The sequence below is a fragment of the Anguilla anguilla genome, chromosome 3 (assembly GCF_013347855.1).
Source record: "Anguilla anguilla isolate fAngAng1 chromosome 3, fAngAng1.pri, whole genome shotgun sequence".
In the NCBI taxonomy this organism is placed as follows: domain Eukaryota; kingdom Metazoa; phylum Chordata; class Actinopteri; order Anguilliformes; family Anguillidae; genus Anguilla; species Anguilla anguilla.
Genome location: NC_049203.1, coordinates 39,703,668 through 39,727,859, shown reverse-complemented (window position 1 = coordinate 39,727,859; position 24,192 = coordinate 39,703,668). Strand labels below are relative to the sequence as shown.

Below are 24,192 nucleotides of genomic sequence, written 5' to 3'. Positions count from 1 at the left end.
TCTTTACTGTAATGTTACCAGATCTGTTTAATTATTTAAAATGTATTTATTTTTTCGAAATGCAGACGTTATCGTGCAATAACCATGAAAGTCAAGAATGCATAGCAAAAGAGAGAGCAACACAATTTTGTTAGAAATAAGTACAAGCGCAGTACCAGGGGAGTATGCAGGGGAAACAGGGACACTGAATTCAGCAGCACACCAAGGACCAGGATATATCACAAATCATTCTGTTTTCTTGCAGCCTCACAATCACTACGTGCGATCACAGTTCCCCTGCTCACAGCTATGTGTCTCCCTGGCTCTGTGATTGTGATCTCTTTTTTTTGGTATGCTGCCACGCCCATGAGGGGCTGATTTTTTAATTGTCCGCATGCCCCTGCCTGGTATACGTTTTAGTACACTAGGCATTCTTAGGCCTGCATATATTGCAAACTATTTCACCACACAGTCTGTAGAACTCACCTTGCGTCCATCTATTCCATCAATCCCGTTCTGTCCTTTGTCTCCCTGTGGAAGGAGAAAGAGGAGGGGTTTTCAGGAACATGGAGCACACATTTGTTGGACAGAGAACGTAGAATAGGACAGAGAATTGATAGAAGGTTACACAGGCCAATCAGGGATGATATGTGGTCTCACCTTGAATCCTCTGTGACCTCTCTCTCCCTAGGCAAAGATAGGACAAACTTCAGTTGAAAGAATACAGCAAATGGACAGAACAGGAGCATTATTCCTGACAATGCTATTAAAACACACTGCACTGTAGTTAAATCTATGTATGTGTCATGAGCATGTCAATCCCATTCAGTACATAATAAACTCAAGAGCATGCTGCATATTCAGCTCAGCACAAGGCCAACTATTTGACAGCACATACATGACTTTAACCACAATTTTCACAGGTACAGAACAATAATAAAAATGCAAATTAAGCATACCTTGTCACCTCTAATTCCTTTGTCTCCCTGTGGAAAAAGAAGAACAGTTTGTTTAAAAGATCTTTAGCTTATGATGCAAGAATAATAATAATAATAATAATAATAATAATAATAATAATAATAGAGATGCATGAGTGAAAGCAAAAAATAAAATGACAGGAGGGTCGTACCTTCATGCCCTGGTAGCCGACAGGTCCTGCGTCACCTGGTCTTCCCTGTAAGACAGAGAAGGCTTTCAGTGACGGTATAGCCGGGATAATAGCTTGGATATTAGTCAACCACAGGTCCATGCAACTCCTTTTAATCAGAAAGTTTCTATGACGTCATTCTGCTTGTATTCCCAGACGAATCTTACGTTTAGAAAAGTATCCCCTTCCGGGTCTAGAGATGGTGCATGGTGCAAGGCAATCCCATTTTCTCCATGTTGTTAAATACTCATAAATGTGATTGCTGGCTTGGGGTACACAGGTGACAGTTATATTACTACAATAATGTAAAGGCCGTGGCACAGTTTACAAGCACTGGAGCTCACCCCAGCTATCTAAAGACAGACAAGTTATGGGGATGTTTTCAGCGACACTTTTACATAGCTATATTACAGTGCCATTTATGGTGGCGTTACTTACAGTGACCCCCACCCCTCATGGTACAAAGACTGAACAGAACAGTGCTTTTTTGGTTAAGCACCATTTTAAGAAGCTGGCTGCTGTTTACCATCTGTCAGCAGTACAGAAGACTAGGGCTGCTTTCGTGAAAAACAGTGTGCACGCTAATAAATACAAGCTATGGCAACTTTCCATTTCCATTGTAACAGTGTTTTGCAAAAAATAAATTAAATAGTTAATAAATAAATATCAATTTTGTTTCAGGAACACTTCTCAGAAAACTTGCCAGAGAAATAAGCTGCTTGGAAATCATTGCCATCCCCCTACTTCCCAATGATTCACCTGGATAAGTATTTGTGAACACTTTTGTTCCGATTGATTAACCTGGCACATTTTTGGCTATGAATAAAACTATGTCATTTTCAATGACTGTTGTTCTACATATAAACAAGCATTTAAAAATGAACCTTTACACCTTTATTTATCCATTCTATGGTGTAATGAGGCTGAATTTAAAAAAAAACTATTCAAGTGTGGGTGCTGTGGTTGCCAGAATATTTAAGATTGACGTGCGCAGCACTTCCATTACGATAACAAAGTTATCCGAAATTTCTGAGAAGTCATCTGAAATATCAGATATCTGAAATATCAGACAATTAAGTGGGCGAGCACAATCCCAAAAGCCTTTCAGTGAAATATATTGTGCTGGTCTTCCTCCTTCTTTTCTGTACAAGCACAGGAATGCCACAGGAAATGTGCAAGGGGAATGTGGGTTAATAGTAAACCTGACATTCTAGCAGATTTTTGGCAACCTTTCGTGAAAACAGTTGTAAAAAATTAATGAATTAAAAAAATGAGTTGCATATCGCATAGCCCTTGCTTACTGCACTGTTTGTTACATGTCTAGTGCACGGGGAGCTGTGTGATTGGATGTGGGGCACAGTTCTGGCAGCTGGTACTCACGTCTTCTCCGAAATCACCCTTTTCTCCTGGCATCCCTGGCCTGCCAGACTCACCCTGATGAGAAAACATTCTTCAGTGAGTTAGTGAGTTAGACCTGCCATGTAATGTAATGTTATGTAACATGTCCGCACCTCTGCATGCTGTCTGTCTATAATTTAAGCATAGAAGCAGTATAAATATGTGTGGAATTTACTGAAATGTAGAAGTATATGCTGCATGTCTCTAAATTAAAATTATACATGTAGCATTTCTTTAATTTAAATAGATGTCTAGTATATGTGTGGTCTGAATTACCCTGGATCCAGGATCCCCATCAGGCCCTCTTGGCCCAGTTTTGGCCTGAAAACACATGAAACTGATAAGTGATAACATAATGCAAGACATGTAATATACATCATCAGTTACAGGAAAAATTTAGAGGTATTCAATTCAATGTAAAAACAAAAAATAAAAAAATAAATATATATATATATTTATTATTTTGAATATATATATATATATATATATATATAGAAATACCAGAAATTACAATACAACAATAAATTATTTTCTGTTCTCATTTATGAAACAGGAAATCCTGCTAGGATAACCAATAGAGTCACTTACTGCGCAATCAAAGGAACAACACTGTAAAGACAAGCAAGAGGTGACAATTAGGACAGTGATATGTAAGGACAATGATAAAAACTGTACAGAACAAATGAAGGAAGCATACATACCACGTCTTTTGTCTCATTGATCTGAAATCAAGAAAGAAGAGAGCCAGGTCAGCTTTATCTGTACAGTATTCCCTAAACTACAAAACGCACAGTTCAAATCGCAGGGAACATAATATCACTGAGATATGCTGAAAACTGAGGCTAAAGGCTAAATGGCAGATAAGAACAGATGGATGCTAGAGTTAAGCCGTACTTACAATCAAGTTTACAATGGTACGGATGGTTCTGAGCGGGGAGGACATGTCCTTGTCTGCAGCTGTGAAATTCTGTCTGTAGTTCTGGTCTGTGGCTATTACAGACAGCCTGGCATCCTGTCGACAGAGTAAAATACAAAAGCTTTGATCACCTTTAATTTTAAAATTTTCCTTTCAAACAGAGATCCTGCCATCCACCTCAAGGACCTTGGCTGCTAATCCAGATCATTCTATGCTAATCCTCCAAGTATGTTAATAGCTTTCAGTATCAGGGGTGAAATTAACCTTTAACTCATTTACACCATGCCCCATTGTTCTGCAAAGGTAACTCAATGACTTCCTATGATCGATTATAGTAACTCAATATGAATAGGTTCTGTAACCCAAATAACTGACAAAAAATGTTTAAAATGCTAAAATCCCCCTGAACTTGGAACCCCATGTTGACAAATGCCATTAACAGACTCCAAAGGCAACCAAAAGCCAAGAATCAAGACTAGATACTGAAAGATCTCCTGTACCCGCACTAAAGAAGCAACTGAACATATCTGACTGAGCAGAAACACCTGTGAAGCCATTGGTCCCAAACATTATGGTACCCTGAAATGGGGGTCATGTATAAAAAGTGCTGTAATTTCTACATGGTGAACCAAAAATGTATAAATACCCTTTAATAAAAGCTAAGAATCTGCATTTTAACGTCATATGAATTGGTTTATTACAGATCTGAAATTACAGAGTACAGAGCCAAATCAAGAGAAAAAAATGTCTTTGTCCCAAATGTTATAGAGCTCACTATGTAATTTTATTCACAATGTTTGCAGAATGCTTTGTCCACCATTATATATCTAAATTGCCATGTGAAACTAAATTGCTATGTAACACATTTTTAAAGATGGAATCCCTGCTGTTCCCTCACAATATTAGACTCTGTAATACATTTAGTCTTTATTCATTTATCTAAAGTTCTTTCAAATTTTGATTGTCACAATCACTTGTACAGTATTTACATTGTGTATGTGATGTACTAACTCTGTGCCAGAAGACTGTGGGGACTCTTCTGTCCTACCCCTCAGCATCACCTTGAGAAGCTCTTACAACTGTTCCCACCCTGTTGATGTTCTAGTTTGTCTAATTTCCATTGTATGTTGTTATCTGCACAAAAAAAGCTCCATACAAAATTAGGCACAAAATATTAACTGTTTGCTCTACATACAAACTCAGGAATGTACAATAAAGTAATTGTTCAGTTAAATTGTACAGTGATGGAAAATAATTATTTAGTTAGAAATATGTTAAAACCCATTGCATCCAAAACCGAAAGATTACACATTTCCATTTTGAACATTTTGAAAAGTGTTTTGACATTAAAAAGGTGTTGTACTTTTACTTTGGAAAAACAAAAAATATCCATAGACAATAAAACAGGGTTTTCTTGCTACACTGAAGATAGACTGAAGCTCTGCCCTTTTCTGGTTAAGGTCATTATATGTTTTATCTTTCAATGCTGTTTCCTCTAATATTGGCAAATTCCAAACTCTTGAAGCTCATCCCCACATCCTGTTTGCCGCTGCCCTTCAGCACAATGTCTTTTTCCCGATACACCCAAGTCCAGTTACCTCCTGGTCTGGTGAGACTGCAACAGCGAAAACTTTGACTCCATGCTGTCTGGCTTCATTGGCTGCATCCTGCAGCCCCCCACAGGGCTCCTTGTAGCCTGTGATAGGGTGTCCATCCGTCACCACCACGATGTACTTGTTCTGATGATAATGGGAGCCTCTGAAGCCAAAAAAGACACATCAGCATCAATTCTGGCCCTCTGTCTTACCAAACACAGACCGGAGTGAAAGATTTCACTGATACATCAGCATCAAGTCTGGCCCTCCGTCTTACCAAACACAGACCGGAGTGAAAGATTTCACTGACACATCAGCATCAAGTCTGGCCCTCTGTCTTACCAAACACAGACTGGAGTGAAAGATTTCACTGACACATCAGCATCAAGTCTGGCCCTCTGTCTTACCAAACACAGACCGGAGTGAAAGATTTCACTGACACATCAGCATCAAGTCTGGCCCTCTGTCTTACCAAACACAGACCGGAGTGAAAGATTTCACTGGCACATCAGCATCAAGTCTGGCCCTCTGTCTTACCAAACACAGACCGGAGTGAAAGATTTCACAGACACCTTTGAGTACCTCAGATTCAAATTCACCCGGAGCTGAGCGCTGTTGCATGCTGCAGACATATGTGTCTTTGTGCGTGCAAGTGTGTGTGTCTGTGTGAAATACTGGTGCTCTTTGTGTCTGCATGCGTTCATGTATGCGTGTCTTTGTCTGTTACTGTTTTGGTTTTGTTTTTGCGTTACATCCGTTGGACCTGCACCTCATTAAAAATTGGTTTGCCTCCTACTTTCCTGAAAAACCGTTCCAGATATTTTCAGATATTTATGTTCTGAGCTGATGACTGATGACTCACTTACTTTTTCCGTGTTCAACCAAGTATGTGGCCAGTGTTAAAGCACTACAGGCCTTCTTGAATCAATATTTTTAATGGCATATAGGTAAGCTTGTGTGTGTGTGTGTGTGTGTGTGTGTGTGTGTGTGTGTATTTTCTCATGTGTGTTCATGTGCATGAGTATGTGAGCATTTGTGTATGCATACATTGTATCCTAATCTGCATATGCATACTGTATTCTGTGTGTGTGTGTGTGTGTATGAATGTGCATGTATTCATATGTGCATGCATTACTGTGTATGTATACACATACATTTACATACACACACACACACACACACACACACACACACATATATTTAGTATGTGAATATGTGTAAATGGCTGTGCGGCGGAAAACAATGCCCAGAACACAAACTTCAGCCTGCGGAAACTCACCCTCCCAGCAGTTCTGCCACGCCCCTTTTGATGGCACAGTCAGTGTAGGTGCCCTTCCCGATGTAGGTGATCATGTCGATGTTCTGCTTCAGTGTGTCACGCTCAGCGTTCAAGTCACTGAGTTCATGGACCATCACGATGTCATCACTGTAGTGCAGTGCTCCTGAGTTCCAGGTCAAGTATCGGTCACACGGTTGACGCCTGGAAAATGCAGAGAATGACACAAAACAGTAGAACATGCCCATTAGATTATTTTCACTTTCAAAGCGATTATTTCATTATATACTGAATAAAAAAGCTGAATGAGATTTAACAGGTGTTCTTCCATTTCAGTGCATTGCCCTGCCCTGCATCATCTGTTGTAGTACCTTCTAAAGGTCCCCAGGTTTATCAAGTCAATCATTTCATTGAAGGCTTTGTGTGTGGTCAAGAGTGCTAATCTAACATGAGCCTTTTAGAACAGAGATGGGACTGAACTGGATGACTGGTTGTAGGTCTGGTAAATGAAAAGGCAGTGCAATCAAAACAAAAGGCAAACAGTATGCCTTTTATTCTGGGGCCAATTAAATACTTCAACTTGTTGCATTACATTATCCCACCACAAATGGACCCAACCCTCAACCCAGAATATCTTCTGAGGAGTGTCACAAAATGTAGGAAAGATTTTCAAGGTGAACTTCATGTTCATTTGGTGAAGTTATTGTGACATAACAATGGCCGACAGGCATCTATAAAAATGAAACCCTCAGGGCCTGGAGCTGACACCACTTCCTTGCTCTTACAGGTGTTAGAGCTTTCTCGTCACGATTCAGTACGTACATGTCTTTCAGCTCATCGATGAAGGTCTTGGTGAAGTCTTTGATCTGGTTGATGAAGAACTCTGGGGGCTTCCCCCGAAGGGCAACACTCTCAGAGGTGTCCAGGACAAAGAACAAGTCCACAGGACACTCTGAGGGAAAGCAGGAAACCCAAACTTCAGACACGTTACAGTCACTGTCTTCCTTACTGCAGTAAACCACTGGGGTGTAAGGAAAGGCATGATGCTCACATTGTTTGAAACCATGAGGCATTGGACTGATATTGCACTTTTAGGTGAGATCTTAGTCATATGTTGATCAGTGTGGGACTGATCAGCCATTCCTGAATATCATTACACATGCAATACGCTGCTAAAAACTACCAAAATAATACAAGACTAATATTTCAACAAAAAGAAAATAAGAAATCGTAAAATATAATAAAATAAATGAAAATGGGAATCAGATGATTGGCCTGTGAATAAGAGGATTGATCAACAAACTGAAATAGGCTTCAGTATGTTTGCTGCTCACGTCTCTCAGTTCCGTATTCTATTCATTTGTCCAAAACTGACAAATAAATAAAAACCATTTCTTTTTCTGCATGAACAAAGTGGAAAGTCAATTTGGCTCTTTCATAGGAAAGAATTAACATTTGCTTTGAAGTGTGAGTCAAAATTAAAGAAGGATCTTAACCGAATCCAGGCCTCAGTCTCTAAATGTAAATTGTGCTACAACAGAAGCGAAAAACAACATTCACATCAACAAAGTGAGATCTAAATAGAGTGGAACTGGATCACAGTAAACTTCATTGTCAATATTTGGTGAGCCGGGGGGTGTGTTAATGTGTCATGAACACAGCAGTACTGTACCTACAGGATCCAACAAGGCACTATACATATGTTCCTGTTAGAGTCACTACTCTACACTTGGTGGCTTGTAAATGTCCATGACACTGGTGGTCAGTGTTTGCTGAGACCCTTGCTTATAAACAGGGACTATGACTACAGTACTGTCATATGGATACTTTATGAACTGTACAAATCTCAAATATATACAGTGTGGTCCATAAGTATTTAGATTTTCATTTGTGTAGGAATTACAGTATTTCTTTATACCTAATCCCTAATTTTGGGGGACTAAAAGTAATTAGACAAACAAACATAATCTTAAATAAATTCATCATATTTAGTACTTGGTTGCAAATCATTTGCATTAGATGATGGTCTGAAGTCTGCAACCTGTAGACATCACCAGATATTGACTATCTTCCCTGGTGATGCTCTGCCAGGCCTGTACTGCCGCCATCTTCAATTCCTGTTTGTTTCAGGGGATTTTTTCATTCAGTTTTGTTGTCAGAATATCAACATATGTTCAGTGGGATTCAGGTTGGGGGTTTGACTTAGCCAGTCAATAAAATTCCTTCCTACTTTTTGACCCTGAAAAACTCCTTGACTACTTTCACAGTGTGTTTGGGCTCATTGTCCTTCTGCAAGGTGAACTGCTGTCTCATGAGTTTTGGGGCATTTGGTTGGATCAGAGCCGGTAAGATGTTTATGTACACTTCAGAATTCATCTTGCTGCTGCGATCAGCAGTTATCTCATCCATGAAGGCAAGTGAGCCAGCACCTGCAGCCATCATAAATCAGGAAGTCATAGAGCACCTCCACCATGTTTCACAGATGAGGGGGGTGTTTTGGATCATGACCAGTTAATTTCTTTCTGCCTACTTTCCTCGTTTCATCATTTTGGTACAGGTTAATACACTTGTCATCTGTCCATAAGACTTTGAGGTTGTGCTGTTGAGGGCTTCTCTTTATAGTAGTCTTTGTCACATCTATGCCAACATCCTGGAGAGTATTCTTCTGTTTGACAGTTGACAGCTGAAAAGTGTTTTTTCTTTTTGAATTTATTTGTCTGTCATCCACTACAGTGGTCCTCTGCAGTCTACCAGGTTGTTTACTGTTGCTGAGCTCACCAGTGCTCTCTTGCTTCTTAACAATGTATCAAACAATTGATTTTGACACACTCAATATATTGGTTGTGTCTCTGATAGATTTATTCTGGTCATTCAGCCTCATGATGGCCAGCTTTACAGGCACTGACACTTAGTTGGTCCTTATGTTCAGAGACAACAGCAACAAAATCCAAATGCAAATTCCACACCTAGAATGAACTCTAGACCTCTTGTTAGCTTTCTTGTACATAAACGAATACAAGAAACAGCTGAGCAGCCAACTGTCCAGTTACTTTGTTCCCCTAAAATGGGGTGATTTTGTATAAAAAACAGCAGTAATTCCTGCACTGATAATCCTATATTGATGCAAATTTTGACCTTCAAATTTGAGTTAATAGTCTGCATTTTAGCCACATATTGTTTCATTTCAAATCAAATGTACTGGAGTACAGAGCCAAAACAACATAAAATGTGACACTGTCCAAAATGTCCAATATATATATATATATATATATATATATATATATATATATATACTATAGTATATAAAATATACCACAAGCTTACTGTATATATAATATAGAACATCTGCCATATAGTTATCCCAAATTGATACTATTGGACTATTTAAAAAAAGATAGAAAGTGGATAAATAGCTTCTAAGTGTAATATGTCCCACAAAAAAAAAAAAAAACTTTAATTCTTTACTTGTATATTACACTAAGAAATGTCCAGTTATTAAATGTCCAGAGAAAATGTGTAATGCTCTAAGGCAAGGAAATTGAAAATAGCTCCTGTAATACCCCAAGGCCAGGTTGTGTGATTCATGAAATTTATACGCCAAGTTTATTTCCAGGTGTATGACAACAGCTTCCTTCGAAGAGGAAGGTTTGGTGGATCGTGAATGGCTAGGAGATATCATGGGTATAAGGACACTGCCAATGAGCATCATCAGACTGTGTCATCGAAGGTTATGGAGTTGAAATCTTTCCAGCAGGAACGGATGTTTACAGTAGCACACACTTATATGTGCTATAATAATCCCAACACACGTCTTGGTTTTAGATGCTTGGTTGGTATAGTCACGGACTGTAAGCATGGAAGGCTTACAATTTCCAGCCTGGGCAGAGCACTGACTGAGGCACCGATTGGAGCGGAATTTGACAAAGTGCGCGCCCTTCCGTTCACTGTTGACATTAATTACTGTTCCCATTTGTGGAGCATTCTGTGCCAACAAAGTTCTAATTAATGAAAGCTATGGAATGTCGGTAGGACAATATCACGTGCCGGATACATTTACAACTGCTGCAGTTGTACATGAATGACTGGGCTAGGTTATCTATAGGCTGTTTAATATTCAAAATGTAATTTCCTAAACGTGTAACCAAATAGCTTATACACTGTTCAATAGATACATAAGCCAACTATCGTTTAAAATAACTTTTTCATTATAAAAATGATTGTTTGCTTTGATACACATATACATTGTGTATAAGGCTAAACAATTATACATAAATACAACCTCACATAAGCACTCCATCTAATATAATGGACCATTACAGATGCATTTGTTGCAGTTCCTTACCTGCATGTGACCGACAGCAAAAACATATATCTTGTTTTATTGTAGCGAAGAGTAAGTGTTATCAAAAGTACAAATTACAAGAAAATTAAATAGAATTTTTTTATTGTCGTAAGCATTTGTTTTTATGACCTTGCAAAATAAACACACACACACACACACACACACATATATATGCATACAAAATATAAACTCTAAAATATTATTTGTATAATAAAATGATGACGAAAACTGTAGAGTTATAAATATGTCTTACCTTTGAACCTGGGTCTATCCAACTGAGCTTGCGAGCCTATCCATATTGAGCAAAAGCACAAAAACCCTAAAATATATGCGTTTGAAACCATTGTCCCTTATTTGCGCGCATGCATGTATTTTGTGCATAAAACAGTGAAAGGAAAAAGAGAGTCTCAAAACAAATGCGTTTTGAGAACGTAGAAACAGCTGATCAGAGTGATCCACAACTATTCCTCAGGAGCCAAAGTTAGTGGACGGACCATAGGCGGGCGCTCGCGCCGGGGAGCTGGATGTCAACTTCTCTACTGCAAAGAGGGCGGAGGAAAACGTCACGAAGCTCTCGCTGTAGTAAATGAATTACAGGGTTAGCATTTTGTTTGCGAGAGGTTTTTCGTTCCTATGCTTTGTTTTACAGGTAATTATGTGATCCGAACAAATAACGTTAAATTTAACTTAGTTGAAGTTATGACGAAATTACATATACACGTATAGCATGTGGTTTTAAGTGAGCGTATGCTTCTTGTTGCTTGCTTAACAGTTCTTAGTTGCAGCCCATTAGATGTATATACGTAGGTTACTAGATGCCAATGTAAAGTTTTAATAATAAACAATAATAAAGTTTATAATGTTTACTGCTATAAATGTCAAGTAGCAAATATTAGCGGGCAATACATTTACATCCCCACACATAGCCTATAGCATATCCTTCGAGATACACGTAGCACTATACAGTATGTTGCGGAGTTAAAGCATGTTGCCTGTAGGCCGGTGTTGTGGAACATGCCGTTATCTTGACAGCTCGGTTGACTGCTTTCTTAATGATGTCAGATGCATAGGAATGTTTATCTATGCCTTTATTTTCAACCCTTAGAAGGAACGTTTTGACCGTGCTTACCATAGTTCTTATTATATGATTGTGGTTTCATTATTTGTTGTGGCACAAATGTAAAGTTTACTGATGACCCTTGCCGGTGCAAACACAGATAGCCTCTTAAAATTAAGATAACTCAAGGTTTGAGTTAGCTATTTTTTTTGCCCCAGTTCTCTTTCAACACAATGGAGAAAAGAAACAAGTAAACGTGATTCTAGTAAGTAGCCATTACTCTTCTTGCAGTCAGTGTTTAAAATGGCACACGAATATAAATATTTTTAATGGTGTAGTGGAGTGTTATTTTTTCCTCCAAAATATTGTGTGAATTTGAAAACGTTCCAGCAAGTTTGGATCTCCGTTTTAGAGTTGACGATATGGGCCGAGGATAACACGGAGGGTTGGGTTGCGCGGCTCTGGATGGTAACCTCATATTTCTCGGCCGCGATTCAGCGCAGAGTGTGGACTGTGGAGGAGGGGCGGCTGCACATCTGCATCTGCTCAAGAGCTCCTGCCAAATCTACAGTGACCCCACTCCCTGCCAAAATAAGGAGAAAAGGCAGCAAGAGCAACACGGAGGAATGCAGATGCAAAAATAGCATCACTCTTTCCTCTCCTATCTGAAAGAGAAACAGCGCCACCCACTTGTACTGTAGCCTACAGCTTTTCCCGTCTCGGGCACGTAGACGAAGTTTCACATCTTGATTCGTAGTTTTATAGGCCTACAATTCATTTTTTCAAATGAGGATTAAAAAGAAATAAATACAGGAATGTCGTCTTGTTAAATAACCGTTAAATTGCTAATAAACTACGTATTAAACAGGTCAGGTGTATCACTATTATTGAAAATATGGAAGACATGTTTCGAAACTATTTATCTGGGTAGCTGAGTTTGAGAGACGGGAAAATATAATAACTTTATTTTCCCTAGAGGAAACTTGAAGTTGATTGTAGTATCAGTATGAAGAATGTAATATATACTTGCACAAAAAATACCGAGCACAATTTGTTACAGTGATACACACAACACAATTAATAAAACAGACAGCAGACAATACAGTAAAATGACTACATAAGACATCCCCCACAAAAGGAATTCACTGGCCTAACCCTTTAAAAGCCTGATTGAGGTTGTGAAAAAACATTTTGGTTTTAAGAGATCAGTATCATAGTCTATACATTGAGAGCAGTCTGGTCTGGTTTAGCTTAGTCTGGTTACTGAGAGGGTGGGAGGAGATGGACATAATTGCCCAATTATTTATATTTGTCCCTCAGGGTCGGGTGTTTCCCCTTTATTGCTTTACTGCTAATCTGTCGTGCTGTTATGGTCTCTTGTCTATAATATAGGGAAGTATCTTTTTTTAATCCTGCTCAAAATGTTTGCTTATTCACCATGATAGACGTGTAAGAAAAGTAAAGAAAAGAAAAAACGGAGACAGACAGAGAGAGAGAGAGAGAGAGAGAGAGAGAGCACCACAAAACTCAAATGTGCACTTATTTCAAATGTGGCTGCAAGGTGTGGTAATGAGAATTTTACAAAATTCCAGCTTTCTTACTGTAAGCTCCAGCTCTTTTGTGTGATCCCCCTGAGACCCAACAGAAAAAAGTTTAATATTTACATTTTTTGCCATACTATAAATCTTGGATGACAAAAACATATTGCAGTGAAAATATTTTAAAAAATAGTATGTTTTTTATTTTCATTGAATGTCCCTTGTGGTGTAGGTTTCAACATAGTAGAATAATATATGGTTCTTGAGATTAGGAACAGAGACTCATGCCCCCTACAGAGGACACAATGAATTGCTGCTTCAGTTTTTTTAGGTTTTTTTTTCTTCTTTTAACTAGATCCCTGCATCATTTCGTGCACAGTTATATATTGTGTGTGCGCATGAATGTGTAAGTCTGAGTATGAGTGTATCTACATGTGCATTGTGCATGTGTGGGCACATGCTTATGACTGTGCATGTTTACATCTCGTGTGTGTACATCTTGGGGTGTTGTAAAATTTACTTTTGAGTCTGATGATAACGTGTTTGTGATTAATGTGCTTAGCCTGACCACCTCTTTAAATAAATTTTTTTTTAAAAAGCAGCATTTTTAGTTACATTTTCCACCGCATTTTCCTGCCCTTACTGGGCATTACCAGGCAGTTTATACCATGCCACAGTCAGCCATTAAATCAGAATAATTGCACAGATTAAATAAGACTACAGACTAAAGAGGTTGGTGCAAGAGAGGATGTGTTTTTCAGGGTGGGTGGGTCACAGGCAAAGGGGTAATAATCGAATGGTGGTGGGGGGGAAGGGGGTGCTATTATAATGAGGAAATGAGATCCAAATGGTTGTTTTTTTCTCTCATTTCTGGATTATATTCCATCAGCAGAGATTGACTTTTGGAAAGACCTCACTGTGTCATTTCCACTGATCTCATTCCGCTCCGAATATATGTATATAGTTATTTATTTAATTCCCAGAAAGGAACCGTTGATGAAAAAAAAAAAAAACATCTGGAAGTGATATGCCTTTGATAGCCTGGTCTAAATCTAGGAAATGGCGTGGCAGCAATTCAGCTCATGAAGGAATTGCACACAGCTGGGGAGGCAGGCTTTCTGTGTGCGTGGAGGTGAATGACGTCAGAGACCGAACCACCTGAAAGTCGCCTGGATACAGCCCGTCTGACAGAGAGAAACCATGACCTTTGACCCTGCGTCAGATGTGTTTATTATAACTCGGGGATGATAATGGAAGGTGACTTTAATTTTGACACAGGGATGCAGGGATAAAGAGTAGAGTTTCCCTGCACAGAATGAGGCCGTGATGGATAGTCTGCTGGGACAGCTTAATATCCAGAAACAAAACGAGGGCCTGAGGAACCTTCATTATGCTGTCAAAGACAGGCTCCACTCGGCCCTGATTTACTAAATATTCTCTGGATTCATGCAAAATTTCTTCAGATTAAAAACAGAAGTTTGTTAACGTAGACGAGACAAGGCTTCAGGTGGAAAAAAAAAGTTAACGAAAGATGACAATCGGTGAAAACAATTGTACAATGTGCAAATTGGTTTTCTGCTTGCGGAATCTAGCTGTTGTCAAAGCATGCCTCAAAAATCCCTGCAGCCATCGGTGTTCTACGTACAGCAGATGCAGTCTCCAGACTGCAATTGTTGGCACCTGACCAACTTGGCATGGCAGACCAAGCAGATTCTCTTGGGCTGACCACATGGTCATCTGTAGCCAGCCCAAGTCTTAATAAAGACTTATATGGCAAAATACCTGTGCCCGTCTTGGCATTGAAAACTCCTTTCAGTGAAAGGAGTGCCCTGTTCTTTTGTGCTTGTGCTATATTTACACAGAAATGGCCTACAAGGGCCTAAAGCGCAGTATAGAACAGCTTTGTAAATATTTATTTGTGGATGGCAGCTTGGGTGTGTATTTGAAAGCGAGTTATTAAAATCACAGGAGACACAGGAAACATGATTGGAGATGAATATTCTTGGCTAATAATAATGATATTAACTTTCTCTTCAACTCAAGGTGATGCCTCCTGATCGACCTCCAGGTGTCACAATGCTGTTTTTTATTTAAATTAAAAACAATTTAAAAATTCAGTATTTTTTAATTCTTACTTTATGTCCATGTAATGTTTGTCTTTCATTTATTCTCTTGTTAGACACTGGGAGTGAAAATGTGGGGAGAATTTATTTTAAATGTTTTTAAAAATGGAGAGAAATAGGAACCATAGTACAGGTGTCCAAGGGGTTACCCTTTTTTCCTTAATAAAATAATATTGTAATGTAGACATATATTAATTAGATTATTATTTTTTTGTCATTGATCTTAGACAATGTAACACACACAAAGCTTGTAGGAAATGAACAGTAAACATGATAAATTGTACTTTCGCGACAAGTTTCTCCTATTGGTCAGAATTGCAAATGCATCTACAGGTGATGTGTAGTTCTGAGGTGTGGTTTTCATGGTTCTCGTACTTGCCTTTTTCCTGAAAAAGGCATGTATTCTCCAAACTCTACAAGCGATGATAGAATTTATAGCAGCGTCTAATTAATCTGAAGTCTGCATTCTCCAACCTCTTTAAATGATGATACAATTTATAGCAGTCTCTAATTAATTTGAAGAGTCTACATTCTCCAACTTCTGCAAGTGATGATAAAAGGTATAGCAGCGTCTAATTAATTTGAAAAAAAACTTGAAAAGTTTATCTGTATCTGTATTGTGTGTTGACTGTGCAATATAATTAAATTATGGTAAATATGTGCTGTATGCAAGGTTAAATTTCATTTTGGGATTATTGTCTTGAAATAGGAGTAAAAAATAAAATATTTGTAAAGCATTATTTATTATGCACCCCATTAATGAGCAGGCAAATAGCAGTGGCAAGTACTGATAAAAAAATGCTTTGTTATGTTTCTGAATAGGCATTTTGTGAATGCTTTGTTCAAAAAACCTCCACCAATTCTACTTTATTATGGCATCATTAGACGTTTTGACGTATAGATTTTGTACTGATTTTGCTGTATAAATGAGTGGTTGTGAATTCTCCTGTGATCTTTATGATCAGCCTGGTTCTAGCAGAGCAGTGTACAAATGGGTTGCGTTTACTTATTCAGAACAATAATTTTATAAAATACATTAATGCAGGGATGAAAGATATTTTGCTGATAAATAAAATTCCTTAAATAAATCATCATGCCCTGGAAGGATTTATAGGGATTTATTTGAGGCTAATGTATCTCTTTTGCTTCTAGTCATACCAGAACACATAGTAGGGAGATTTATCAAGGTTGAAGGAATCTAGAAACAAGGATATGAAATGGCCAGGGCAAAGTATCCTGGTTCTTTCAAAGCTTGACTTGAAAAGCTGACAGGGGATATCCCAGGTGATATGTCATACTCAGCACCTCCCATCCCATTATTTTTTAAATCTGTGTATGCGTTCCATTTCCTAGAATGCACTGTGTTCTCTGCTATAAAACAGAGGGCTTTGTGTTTACAGTAGAAGAAGAAAAATGGCCGTCGAACAGTCCTGTAAAGGCAATTGAACCCCCTCTCCTCAAAATCCAAAAGAGCTGAGGCACCGCCTTCCTGCTGCCCTAGAAGCCATTTTGGACTGTGGTTTTTTTGGGGGGGTGGGGGGCAGGGGTAGGGGGTGGGTATGGGAAATACTGAAGATTGCAATAGCGAACACCTTTGCCATTTTGTGCCCCCCTCCACCCCCTACCAGGATGGATGGTGCCCTAGGCGACTGCCTATGTCATCTATGCCTAGACCCCGCTCTGAGCTGGGGTCATGCTTAGTACTCCATTAAATGGCAAATGTGTTTTCATTCTTCAGTCTTATGGGATGTTTATTAAAGGAAGCGTTTTTCTTTAATGTACAGATATCTTTCAGCTTTATAAATGCTTGCACCACATGTGCACTCTGTACGCTTAATAGTCCAACACACTGGAGTTCACTGTGTAAAAATAAAAATGTCCATCATTAGTAAGATGATATTCTCATGTTACCAAGATTTAACTTTGGCTTTGAGAAGGATAAGTCCAGGATTTTCTGACTCAGCCTGTTATCTGTGTGTTTTATTTTCTCAATGTTTTATCAGATGTTTTATCAAGTTTTTTTCCAGTTTAATCAGACTTCCAGATGTTCTATCCATAAATATAACAGTGAAATATGGTAACATAAAACCCCATCTCCAATTTCCGAAAGGGAAGAAGTGTGTTCAATTTTACATGTAACTGTAAAAATACTTCAGCATAGCCATTTGAGATTTTACATTTGCATTTTTTTAATTAAGTCAGTCAGTATCTCCTCATCAGTCAGTATCTCTTAATTGAGCTAGCTTTGCTGGAAAGACTGCCAGACTTTTATGAATGTGTTATGGAAAACATTCCAGGCAACTTTTTAAACAGTATGTGCATGTGCAAACAGCGAGAATATATATATATATATATATATATATATATATACTCACCAGCCACTTCATTAGGTGACAGGAGTGGCACCCGGTGTGGTCTTCTGCTGCTGTAGCCCATCTGCTTCAAGGTTTGACGTGGTGTGCATTCAGAGATGCTCTTCTGCATACCTCGGTTGTAACGAGTGGTTATTTGAGTTACTGTTGCCTTTCTATCAGCTCAAACCAGTCTGGCCATTCTCCTCTGACCTCTGCCATCAACAAGGCATTTTCGCCCAGAGAACTGTCGCTCACTGGATATTTTCTCTTTTTCGGACCATTCTCTGTAAACCCTAGAGATGGTTGTCCGTGAAAATCCCAGTAGATCAGCAGTTTCTGAAATACTCAAACTAGCCCGTCTGGCACCAACAACCATGCCATGTTCAAAGTTACTTAAATCACCTTTCTTCCCCATTCTGATGCTTGGTTTGAACTTCAGCAGATCGTCTTGACCATATCTACATGCCTAAATGCATTGATTTGCTGCCACGTGATTGGCTGATTAGATATTTGTGTTAACGGGTGCAGTTTGCAGTTGAACAGGTGTACCTAATAAAGTGGTCGGTGAGTGTATACAGTACTGTGCAAAAGTCTTAGGCACCCTAGATTTTTAAATATAATATATAGTATATATTTGGTCTTAGATGTTTATTTTTTGTTTTCTGCATTAGTGTGTCAGTAGAGCAAATTTGAGATTTCCAAACATGAATTTTCCAAAAAATGAAATTTTACAGATACATTTTTGTATTTTGTTAAATAAAGTAATATTTTCAGTAATAGACTACTTTTCAGATAAAAACTTGATCAAGGGTCTCTGGGATTACCTGGAGCGAAACAGTCAAAATCTGTAGAAGAACTGTGGCAAGCTCTCTATGTGTGTATTCTTTTCTTAATTATTGAATAAAGTTACATTTATTGTTGCACCTAATTTACACGATGCAGCACCTTGGGCTCACCAAAATCAATTGGAACATCCTTAGGAAGAATGCGAGCAACGATGAGCTCTGTAGGCACTCTTCAGGAGGAAGACTTCACAAGCTTTCTGTTCACACGTTCTTTGCAGAACTCCTTTAATTCAGACAGATTGGTAGGTGTTCGAGCAGGAACTGCTAGTTTCAGATCCTGCCGCAGCATCTTTGGGTTCAAGTCTGATGTGGACTTTTGTGTTTTGCATCATTGTCTTGCTGCATAATCCAATTACACTTCAGCTTCAGCTTTAGCTCACGGACTAATGACCAGACATTCTCCTTAAGAATTTTCTGGTACAGAGCAGAATTCATGGTTCAATAATGAAAAGGTGCCCAGCAAAGCACCCCCACACTACCACCACCATGTTTGACTGTTTGTGTGATGTTCTTACTGTAAAATGCTGTATTTTCCTTACGCCAGACATAATGGGACCCATGCCATCCAAAAAGGTCCACATTTGACTCTATCCATAGAACATCTGGGACCTTTTTGGGATCTTTTATTACATTCTGTCTAAAGATCTGAAACCATTCAGAATGATGAATATGTAATAAAAGAGGGCATTCAGGAAGAGGGCAAATACATTTTCATGGCACTGTGTGCGTGTGGGTATGTTTGTATACATGAACTCTGTTGGTTTGAGCCCTAAGTCAATATGAGCGCTTAGCGTTTAAGTGTGAGAGAGAGTGAGTGTATGCATTCATCTGTACCACGGCACATCTGTGCGTATGTTTGTTTGTGAGTGCACATGCATGCACACTCAGTCGCGTGAGTGAATGTGAGTGCACATGCATGCACACTCAGTCGCGTGAGTGAATGTGTGCATGCATGTGTGTGAGTGTATGAACAGAATAGGCTATTGAGTAAATGGCGACTTAGCACAGCAATCAAGTTTTTTTTCCTTGAAAATGTGCGAGTAATTGAAGCCAGATCTCCGCTGCATTTTCCCCTGTTGTGGCATTGACAGTTACATTAATCTTATTGCCGAACCTCGTCTCCAGATGGAGCCTTGTGCTTAAGCCTTTTCAAAACCGTTCTTCATCTGTGCCCAGGGCCCCACATGTGCACCCCAGCCATGGCTGGCCAACAGAACAGATAACGTCCAAGCACAGCTGGATCAAAATATTACTGGATCAGCAGAGGATTCAGGTGTTCTGAATTCCATTCTTGACATCATATTCATTGTCATGATCATCATGATTGGTCATCTCCTCCATACTCGTCAAACATATTTCCCGTCACTATTATGTGAGAAGGTTTTCAACGTTGCTGTATAAAACGTCAAAATCTCTTGAGCAATAATGAGCACGTGATCTTTAATCTTATCCCAGCACTTCAGCATGGTACTCCTGTCACATAGGAGTGATAGTGTTTCTGTGGTTGGGCCAATTATTACATGATGTGTCTTTGCCAATTTTGCATTGCATTGAAAGGGAAGTCACTGTAGCCAATTTTCACCTCTAGTAGGCTACTGCCACCATCCAAACTCGCTCCTAGTTTTGCAAATACAGGGAACATAACAACCTTTCTGGTCTTTAAAAAAATCTTATGGTTAAAATCTTTTGATTGAATTTTGAACATTAAAACTTGCCTGTATATAATAATGTATTGCCTACATATTCAGCGTGCACACACATTTATGTCTGTAAAAAGTGACTGGGCAACACAGCCATCTTTTGTTTCCTCCTCTTTTTTACTCTCCCTCCTTTCTGATTTTGGATTGCCTCAGGAAGTGCCTGTTTTGTGTAAGAGCTTTCAGATCAAGGCAAAGGAGCGTGATTGTTGTAAATAAAGGAGACTCATTTCCTTTACCCTGGGGCACAGTTCTGCTCAGCAATGAATCAACCACCCTTTTTAATACAAACACTGCACCCCTGCCACAGTCCCATTTCGACCTCACACAGAAGGCCAAGCCAGCCCTCTAGTGGTGAAGAGAGACAACGTATGACGGTGATATGGTGTGTTCTACTTTCATGCTGCTGGTGACCCATCTATTATTAAAAGCAGATTATCACCACACATCATATATTAAAGTGTTTCGGTCAAATTTGTTTGAAATAGCACCTTGCTGAATTGAATGATGTCTTAATTTGGCCAGCTTAATTTCCTCTTTGAATGTGTTGCGTAATTGAGGATGGTCCAGTAAGAGTACGTGGGGTTGGGTTGTGGTGATGAGAGATTGTCTATTCTGAAAGGGGCGCTAGGCTCTTTCCATCGAAGTCATTACTCCTAAAAGTGACATATTTTCATGGTTCCTTAATTTTATTGCATTAATTAAACTGGTCAGGAGCTGCTTACCTCCAGCGCAGTGCGTGGAGGTCACTCTACCACTCCTGTCACCGTCTGGGTGATTGAGAAGTTCCGCTTCATCAAACCCCGGCACCTCCAGCGGAGTGCAGAGGTGAGCAGATGTCATCGTAAAACCAAGGTCCCTCTCAATGTCCTCCCGCCAGCTTACCGGAGGGCCGCGAGCGGGCGAGCGAGCCAGCAGCCTCAGGGCGGGAACGCTACGCTCGGGCTCCACCGGCGTTACCGCCGCGCGCATCACGGGATGTTTATCACGGCGCGCTCGTTATGATCGACTGCTACGCGCGCGCCGTCGATACGCTCCCACCCGCAGAATGTGCTGAATGCAGATGCAGTGAATGTCGTGTCCCCATTTATCAGATAATTGACTTTCGCAGCCACCAGACCAAGTGCAGCCCATCAGGAGGCCAATTAGTGACAAAATGGAAGCCGTGTCAGTCTCCTCGGGGGGCCTAACTCTGGGCATTAGACTCAGAGAGCGATACTGTATGATGATGTAAACAGTTGAATTTTTAAAGCAGGGACTCACTTCCTCCTTGTTTCGACATAGTGCTCGCAGAGCAAAACGTGCGGTGCAAAGCAATGCGAATGTGAATGTTCAGGGCTTGGGTCAGAGATTAAGTCTCGAAGGTTACGGTTTTATTATGGTCTTTATCAAAGAGGAGGATATGTCAAACTAGGTGCAATGGGATGCGAACTGCCTTTCTGTTTATATATAGCACTGTTTTGAATCTGTATGTAAAGCATTGAAGTTGTACTTTTGACTAAATTGCATGTGTAAATTTAAAAGAATAGCACACGTTGGAGTTTTACTGTTAAGTGAAAGGTGTTATACAAATAATGAAAATAAGAATAAGAACAACAGTTTTATTATTTAATATAATAGTAAGCATTATTATTATTATTATTATTATTATTGCATAAGCACAATACATTAATACACTGTAAAAATAGCTCTGGCAGTTCTCTTGCCGATAAAATAATAATGCCAGTGTGAGATACAAAATGGACAGTACAGTGAGAGAGGGATTTGGAGTGAAGAAGGTGAACACGGATGCGGTCTTGCATTATGAAGAAGGTTTTGGCTGCTTTGAATCTCCTCTCTCGTATCCTTTGTTTATCCCGTTCTGACGTCCTGAGGGCCAACAGTCTGGCCTGCGCAGGCGGGTGCAAACCCCTGCTGCCGGGCTCCAAACCAGAGAAGAGGAATCCGCTTCGGCTATTACTGATGATCATGCTGCTCTGGTGAATAAACATTTTAAATGCGCTGTTTGTCCAGGGGGTCATTCACCTTTCATGTAGCTGAAAGCTGAATCCATCTCAGGAAAATAAACAGAACCAAACAGGCAAATACCAAATAGGCAATATTTTAAATGTAAAAGTGTTAGCATCAACAGCATGCAACCATTCAGTGTCTCAATCAATTTCTACCATCATATAGTGGTGAAATCCACTAAATATGTACACATTTCTATAATGTAACAAAATGACTGGGCCATTGGGGAATTGGCAAGAGTATAAGATTCTGATATTCCTAATGATGATTCTGGGCCATGGAAAAAGATGGTGTATAAAAACTCAATTTTAAATAATGATGTCACTCCACCTGTCTTTTTGGAACAGATTTGGGGTCAACTCTATTTCAATTCGGTCAATTCTGGAAATTAATTGAAATTCAGTAAATGACTTCATACAACATTGCCCACATTTTTCAATTAATTATATGAATTTCAAATAATTTTCTGAACTGAAATGGAATTGACCTCAAGCCTGGTGTGGAATCTCAATAATCACCTTTTAGGAAGGGGAAAATAAGCCCTGTGAAACTTCAGGATTGAGTACCATTTCAGAATGACCATCATGTTCTCATTTGATGACCATTGGTCAATAGAATGTTCATCAAGGTCATTGTGTGCATGTGTATGTGTGTGCGTGAGTGTGTGTGTGTGTGTGTGTGTGTGTGTGTGCGTGTGTGTGTGTGTGTGAGTGTGTGTGTGTGTGTGTGTGTGTGCGCGCGCACGTGTGTGTGTGGGCATGTGTATGTTTGTGTGTGTGTGTGTGTGTGTGTGTGTGTGTATTATATTTATAAGGGTCTGTTTTCGTACACATGCAGAGACATCTACTGATGCTCACAGATGTAAGAGTATAGTTGCTGAACATATAAACTATTTAACTTCCATGGTTTATAGGAAGCAGATCTATATTCACAAATTTGGGTGCAAACGTTACTGCCCATTGTTATAGAAGGTCAGTGTGCTGTGTGTAGCAAACAAGGATGCTGCCTGCTAATATAAGCAAAGCTGCACTCTTGAATGTATGTTGACCAAGACACTTTTTGTTTGAGGGTATAGAATACATTTGCATAAATTAGCTCTAGAAATTTACTTTATTTATTACACAGTGATAAAGGGACTACTGCCCGAATTAGCTGGCTTGTTTTCTAGCTGGTAATTTTAGAAGCTGAAGTACATGGTCATAATAAGATACCTCAAGACACAACTCTGTTTTTATGTTATTTTTCCTATTTCTCTCTGGCTGAATGTAGATTATCATAATGAATACACTGAAGTGATGACTTTGCAAAACAGCAATGAGGAAAATACTGAGTGAGCAGAACTTCTCGTTCCTCATCCACTGAGCCATAAATTTAAAGTTATCTGGGACACCACATGTATGTATGAAATGATGCTTGGTCCCGTAAGAGTGCAAATTTAACATCGTATTCACCATTCAGTGATATATGCCATTGGAGTACAGCCAAGTACTGACTGCTAATCTCTTGAAGATGCTGCTCCCTTTTTTTGATGAAATCAAAAAATAGTGAACAGCATATGTGTTCACCTCTGCCTAGCTGTATTCTGTATTTCATTTTACTAAATTAGCTGAAGGTCATCTGTAAGGACTCTGCTGTTGGTAATGGGTAATTCCTTGATGCATCACATCCTAGTGTTGATATTAAAAGTTCGGACACAGTTCACAAGTTCACTTTAATGGGATTTTTTGCACACAGTGCTGTGCCGCAGTACGTTCAATGGAAATGATGACTGTTTGAGACCAACCACAGTATGTAATATTCACGAGCGTACCTGAATGAACAAACACCTCTCAGCAAGCTATGAACTAATTGGCTTTCCACTTCTGCAGCAGCACTAATACTCAGTGAATAGGGCGTCTTGCAGAGATTCCTGTAC

General features: G+C 39.3%; 1 protein-coding gene across 1 annotated transcript in view; it reads right to left on the bottom strand.

Moving 5' to 3' along the window:
• LOC118223770 (collagen alpha-1(VI) chain-like) overlaps positions 1 to 11,182 on the bottom strand; it is a 35,144-nt gene extending 23,962 nt beyond the window's left edge. The window contains exons 1-13 of the mRNA XM_035410741.1: positions 10,907 to 11,182; positions 7,134 to 7,263; positions 6,315 to 6,515; positions 5,039 to 5,198; positions 3,423 to 3,536; positions 3,226 to 3,246; positions 3,113 to 3,133; positions 2,801 to 2,845; positions 2,507 to 2,560; positions 1,109 to 1,153; positions 939 to 965; positions 640 to 666; positions 466 to 510 (exon numbers count right to left, since the gene is read on the bottom strand). Of these exons, the coding sequence (XP_035266632.1) occupies positions 466 to 510; positions 640 to 666; positions 939 to 965; positions 1,109 to 1,153; positions 2,507 to 2,560; positions 2,801 to 2,845; positions 3,113 to 3,133; positions 3,226 to 3,246; positions 3,423 to 3,536; positions 5,039 to 5,198; positions 6,315 to 6,515; positions 7,134 to 7,263; positions 10,907 to 10,997 (981 nt within the window). The 5' untranslated portion in view covers positions 10,998 to 11,182. The remainder of the gene's footprint in view (positions 1 to 465; positions 511 to 639; positions 667 to 938; positions 966 to 1,108; positions 1,154 to 2,506; positions 2,561 to 2,800; positions 2,846 to 3,112; positions 3,134 to 3,225; positions 3,247 to 3,422; positions 3,537 to 5,038; positions 5,199 to 6,314; positions 6,516 to 7,133; positions 7,264 to 10,906) is intronic.
• Positions 11,183 to 24,192: the final 13,010 nt, after the last annotated feature.